Source organism: Lynx rufus, unplaced genomic scaffold, assembly GCF_022079265.1.
Source record: "Lynx rufus isolate CCGP_SWC_20201006 ecotype Redwood Valley unplaced genomic scaffold, mLynRuf1.p SCAF_1, whole genome shotgun sequence".
Classification (NCBI taxonomy): domain Eukaryota; kingdom Metazoa; phylum Chordata; class Mammalia; order Carnivora; family Felidae; genus Lynx; species Lynx rufus.
Genome location: NW_025814823.1, coordinates 197,842,485 through 197,848,712, shown reverse-complemented (window position 1 = coordinate 197,848,712; position 6,228 = coordinate 197,842,485). Strand labels below are relative to the sequence as shown.

Genomic DNA, 6,228 nt, shown 5'->3' with positions numbered 1-6,228 from the left:
GTCGCTGTCTGTGCACAAGTTTTGACAGAGGAAAAAAAAAAAAAAAATCCAGAGGCCTTTTGCTTAGGCGGCCTGGGCCTCGGGCTCAGGCTGGCCTTGCAGAAGGTCGCTTTCACCTTTCTGCACCGGCGACGGAAACGTTGAAGCTATGGATGGTCTCTGCGTCCTCTTCCCTTCACACCAGCTAACGTGTTTTTCATTTCTCTTGGCGGGCTCAATTTCCCACATGTTCTCCCAAGCTCTTCCTCTCGGCTCCCCAGGGCTTCCCACAACAAACCCGCGTGCCTGGGCAGTGGAGCAGGCCGCAGCAGTGAGAACCGTGCCGGATATGCCTCTGGCGTGTTTATCAGCCCCAGCCCCAGCCCCAGCCCGGGCTTCTGGGTTCCTCGGCTCCTCGGGCTGGAGCAGAGCACCCAGCTGTTCAGGGGGCCGGGCCTGCCCGCACCCTGCCCATCAGGCCTGGCGCGATGGAACCCTTCTCCGGCTCTGCCACCAACTTACTGTGCGAGACCCGGCCCAAGACCTGCCCCTCGATGCCTGTCAGGTCCTCATCTCTGAAAATGACGGTCATAGTACCTTTGTTCCGTACGCAGCACTTGGCGTCTTCCGGTGGTCCCTTTACCCGTGGTCTCCTGCTTCATCCCGTTCCGGCTGTGATGTAGGTGGTCCCACCACAGGTAAGCTAGGGTCACAGCCCGGGTCTGCTCCCCCCAGTTCCAGGACCTTGTGCCCCACCCTGCTTGCGGTTCCTTCATTAGAGGCAGGAGGCCGGGCTGTGACAGCAACTCCGTGGCTCCGTCCCACTGCGTAGGGCTGGCTTCATGGCCCTGACCTCCCATCCGAGGAAGTCGCTTTGCTCCCTGAGAGCCCTGGGTGTGGCCGGGACGCTCTGCACAGCTTGCGTGTGAGCCTCAGAGCCACCGAAGGGTTAAGGGGAAGACATTCACTCTTTAAACACTCACCCTAAATTCCTGGTTAGAAGAGGCACTGTGAATTCTCCTGCTTGTTTTCTCCCCCACTTTATCTGTACGCTTATGTCCTGCCAGCAAGTACTTCTCTTGGACACGGAATGTATTCGGTCTTTCTTTCTTTCTTTCTTTCTCCTTCCTTCCTTCCTTCCTTCCTCCCTTCTTTGCTTTCTTGATTTTCTTCTTTCTTTCTTTCTTTCTTTCTTTCTTTCTTTCTTTCTTTCCTTCTTTCTTTCCAGTTCTTTTTGAAAGGGTCAGGCGGATCATAAATTATGCATGGTCTCCATCAGTTCCACAGACAGCTTGTAGACCACAGTGAGAACTTGCTAGTCCCATTTCATTGTTGCCAGGGAAGTGAAGATGATGGCATTTAGAATCCGGACAACGTTTTAGGTGATGGAATTTTCTAGCATATTCCAGAATGCTCCCAACCCTCTCCCTGCCTTTTCCAACCAAACAAAGCCTCCTGTGATCTCTTCAGCTGGAATTAATTTCTCTTTCTTAAATGCAACCCTCACCTTACATGTGAGTGGCCATGCTGATATTCACTGCTTAATCGTTTTCTATGCCCCTCCTCTGGTCACCTAGTAGATTGTAAAATCAGTAAAACACACACACACACACACACACACACACACACACAAAACCCATCTCTTAATCACACTACTGCCATCACCCAATACCTAATAATAAAAATAATAATAATAATAATAATAGCAGCTTCTATTTATTAAGTGCTTACTCTGTGTCAGAGACTGTTCAAACAGCATCTTCTTAATCTTGTGTCAGACTTTGAGATAAGCAGCTATTCTCATCTGAGTAACTTTCCAAGTGTTACATACAAGTGAGAAGGAGCTATGATTTCCAGCCCAGGTTTGTCTTATTCTCTACTTCCCAAGCTGCTGTTCCCGGGTTTTCTTATGTCCTTCCTAGCGCAGAGGTGGGGACAATAGACCCTCCACGAGGGAGTTCCCCTCTGCCCTTCCTAGCGAAGAGTCCGTGCTGTCCAAACAGAAAGAACACTTACAGGGTCACTTCATCCACACTCCCATTTCTGCAATGAGAGAACGAAAGCCCAAGAGGGGAAAGTGAGGCAGCGTAGGTGGCCAGTTGGTGGCACAGCACGAAGGCCTGCCCCTCGCCACTTTCCGGCTGCCCGCAACTTCTCAGCCCCTCACTTTCCTAAACGGTTTCCGAAAGGCAGGAGTTACTGGGTCCTGGAAAGGTTAGGCAGGAAGAGGATGTGGGCACAAACGTATGGCATGCTTCGTGATCACGCTCTATAGGACACCAGGGACACTCCAGTTTCCCTGAAGCTTTGCTTTCCTAAAAAGTTGTGCGTAGATCAAATGCTTAATTTCTCATTCCGGTAAATCAGCCTCCGGTGGGTGAGTCAGTTTGGCTCACGGCTGGGAGTTCTGTGCCATGGCTTTGTCTTTGTGCTGGCTCTCGGGGCTATAGGCATATGGACTTGAGGACGTATGACACGATATGTACATACACATACAGTACATTTTACAGCCCGTATACATACAGTAAATGTATACACATACGTGTATATGTATGCATATGTGTGTATATTGTACATATACATAAAACCGCAGGAAGTTCTTTTCTTTCATTGTAGTCTGTTTCCCTTGGTTACCGTTTAGTCCACTGTTGACATTTAGTTCCAGATCATTCTTTGCAATGGGGGCTTCCCTGTGCATTGTATAATATTCAGCAGCCTCTCTGGCCTCTACCCACTAGATGCCAGCAGCACCTTCCTGCCCACCACTGTGACAACCAGAAACGTTTCCAGACATTGCAAAATGTCCCCCGCAGGAAAAATGCCCCCCAGTTGAGAACCATGACTTATCCTCATTTCTCCCTTAGTCCTCCGGTATTCGGGGATCTGCTAATTGGTGGAGAGAGCAAATATCCAACACTCCAGCTGGGACCCATAGCAGAAGGAGGTTCTGGCCTGAGATTTTAAAATATTCTCATGTCAGACTTCCAGATAAGTAGCCATCCTCACTTGAGTCACTTTCCAAGGGTTACCCACAAGTGAGAAGGAGCTACGATTTCCAGCCCAGGTTTGTCTTATTCGCAAGAACCCTGTGGGACAGCATGATTGTTTCCATGTTACAGATGAGAAAACTGAGGGCTCGCTGCGGCTGGTCTCAAGTTACCCACCTAACAAGCGGCAGAGAAAATGTGCCCTTAACCTTTACGTGAGTGTTTCTGAATCCAGGAGTCCAGTTCATACCAGGTGCGTGCTGTAATCTCCTGGGTGCCCCGGGGCAGAAATAGAGGTTGAGAACCATGGTTCTGGTTCTGCCCTTCACTGGTTGATTGTCCCCACATCACCGAATATCAGCATTAAAAGACAGCATCGGCGTAATCTAAACCAGTGAGACAAGAATCTGAGCATCACACAAAGAAATGTGCGGTGTCACCGTAGTGAGTGTGCTGATGTGGCACGTGACTGGGGAACCGACCTGGCCTGGGCTCCGGAGACGCTGGCCCAGGGAGTGGCTGAGTAGAGGGTGGTGGGTAGAGAAAGCAGGAAGACGTTACGAGCAGAGGGAGCCCTGAGGTGGCAGGAAGCAGGCAACTTGACCCAGGGCTGGCTCTGCAGAGGGACTCCTCGGGGTTGGTGGAAACCGAGAAAGGGACACAGGATGTAGGGACTTGGAAGTCCTCCGGGGGTGGGCTGAGGGTCAGGAGGAGTGACTGTCATAAAATCACAGAAGAGCATCCGATCCCATCTCTCACCTGCCTCTATAGCAATATTTCCTGCCACCATGCCGCCTCCTCCAGTGACTGACGCCCCCCTTCCCTCCAGAAGGAGTTCTCCACCTCTTCCAAAGCTACCACTTTGTCCTAAAGAGTGGTAAAAATGCTGTCTGTCATCAATCCAATGCGTTCCCTGAACACTGCCTGTGGGACTACACCCCAGGCAGTGGCACTTTCAGAAAGGGGGAGCCCAGGCTTGGCCTTTAGCACTGGTCGGCAACCAGGAACCCCGAAATATCCTCATGACCATAGAGGCAGAAGTTACAACATAGTCTATGGATCCGATCTGACTCATAGCTGTGTTTTGCTTGGCCACGCGATGTTTTCAGATGGTTTTGAAATGCGCGGCCACCCTTTGAAAATCAGATGTCATGTCCAAATGCAGGCTTCTAGCCTGCATGCCTGCGTGAGAACAGTGACACCAGGAGCCTGTCCTTCCTTCCTTTCCCCAGGTGCCCGCCCACCCACTCTGCAGCCTGCAGCATGGTGCCTGCCCTGCCCTGCCCCGCCCCACCACAACCCTTTAAAGACCTGCGGGCCGGTGACCTTGGATTGGCACCTAGAGTCTTTTGTCTGCTATCCGGCCAACGCCGGTTCCTTCAGCTGCCACTCCTCTGATTCAACCTCCAGCCTCCTACCTGTCCTGTCATCCTCTTTCTGGCCACCCTCCCCTACTTAACGGGATGCACTCAGAAGCCACAACAATGTTCCCGGCAGGAGCTGGTGGGGGCTGACCTGGACAGAGGATTTAAAGAAACTTCTTTGTATGGGACACCATTAGTTTTCGACCCAGCAACCAGACCAGCGAGCACCATGTCAACCCCAATGGAAAGAGGCCTCGGAACGTGCAAAACTGATTCTGTCTTATGAGTCTAGCTAAATAGGAGAAAGCCCTGGGGGAAGACATCGGACCATTTCCTGAGTCTGTACAGTCAAACCTGGAACAATGCGGGAGGAATGACAAGCATCTTGAAATGTTTTTTTCATTTATAAGTATCAACAGTGGGAAGAGTCTAAGGAAAATACTTGTGAAAGCCCTTGGAAAGTGACAGCACTCCAACTGGCGATCTGAGGTTACTATTTGTTCTCTCTGTTCCCAGAATGAACCCAGGTAGACTCCTCCTTTTGCCCTCTGAGCATGTAACTGCATAGGTGGAAAACAGGAAAATGAATGGGGCTGTGGAAAACACATTGGCCTAGGAGCCTGTCGCCCCGGGGACTTTCTGCCCCTGTGCTTCCGACTACTGGGAGCACTTAGGTAGGTCACCTAACCCTCTGGGCCTCAGTTGCCTCATCCGCCACGAGACTATCAATTGGTTGGAAGATTCCACAAACCAGAGCAGTGCATCCAAAACGTCCACCTGCGTTCAGGACTTTCCAGCCTTTTCTCCAGCTCAGGCCACCCCCCCACCCCGGCCCCGAACCACTGCTCATTGACTCAACGCTCCCTCTAAAATCGTCTTCAGTTCTAGTCATAATTTTTTTTTTTTTTTTAGTTTAACCCCATCCCCAGAACATTTACAAGGTCACAGATTTAACGTGTTAATGATGACTTTGGTACAAGTTCAAATAACCACTCGGGGATTAAAATTTGAAACGATCTTTCTCCACACACCACCTAAAACCATCCTGTGTGCTTACAACACTGTAAGGACATCGAACTTGGGTTCATGGGTGGATTTCAGGAAGCCCCTGAATACCCTAAAATTGGACACTAAGTTGTGTGTGGGAGAGGCGGGGTTTTTGTGGGGGGAGACTTCATAAACTTGCCATGATTCTCAAAGGTCCATCTGTTCCGTACAAATGCTGACAACCACTGCCTCCAGAGCTTGTCAGATCTTTCTTCAGGAGGGATGGGGACCAAAGGACTACACCTTCTAAACAGCTGTCTGGGGGCACCTGGGTGGCTCAGCTGGTTAAGTGTCTGACTCTTGATTTCGGCTCAGGTCATGATCTTACCATTCGTGAATTCGAGCCAACATCATGCTCTGCACTAAGAGCGTGGAGCCTACTTGGGATTCTCTCTCCCCCCTCTCTCTCTCTGATCCTCCCTCCCTCCCTCCCCCCGCCCCCGACCCGTCTCAAAAATAAATAAATAAACTTAAAAATAATAGCTGCCTGGGATTGTTTTCAGCGAATTTCCTCCCATCCTCCTCTCTAAATGTCTCCTGATTGACTAAAGAAGTACCTTTAGGTCACTTGGTGGGGTGGGAGTGGAACGGGCTCCTCTGGGACCTGTCTGAGCCTGGGAACCTGCCCGAGTCGCAGGCTCCGCCTACATCCCGGCAGAGGGGTCGCAGAGGCACTGGAAAGACAGCACCCTGAGGAAGGAAGGTCTTTGCTTAAAGCGATTTCATACACACTTGGCAAACTCCCCCAACCCCAGAATCCCAGGGAGCACAGCTTACACAGATCATCACCTTCTCTGGGGCGGACTCGGAAATTCAGCTCTGTGGGATCGTTGCGGGGAGAGGGGCAAGAA

At 50.9% G+C, this 6,228-nt stretch overlaps 1 protein-coding gene across 1 annotated transcript; it reads left to right on the top strand.

The window, feature by feature from the left end:
• The first annotated feature begins 328 nt into the window (after window positions 1-328).
• Window positions 329-5,707, top strand: LOC124510171 (uncharacterized). The gene is made up of 3 exons (XM_047076923.1): window positions 329-677; window positions 3,099-3,219; window positions 4,199-5,707. Exons 1-3 carry the CDS (start codon window positions 329-331, stop codon window positions 4,362-4,364), a joined length of 636 nt encoding a protein of 211 aa, XP_046932879.1. The 3' UTR covers window positions 4,365-5,707.
• Window positions 5,708-6,228: the final 521 nt, after the last annotated feature.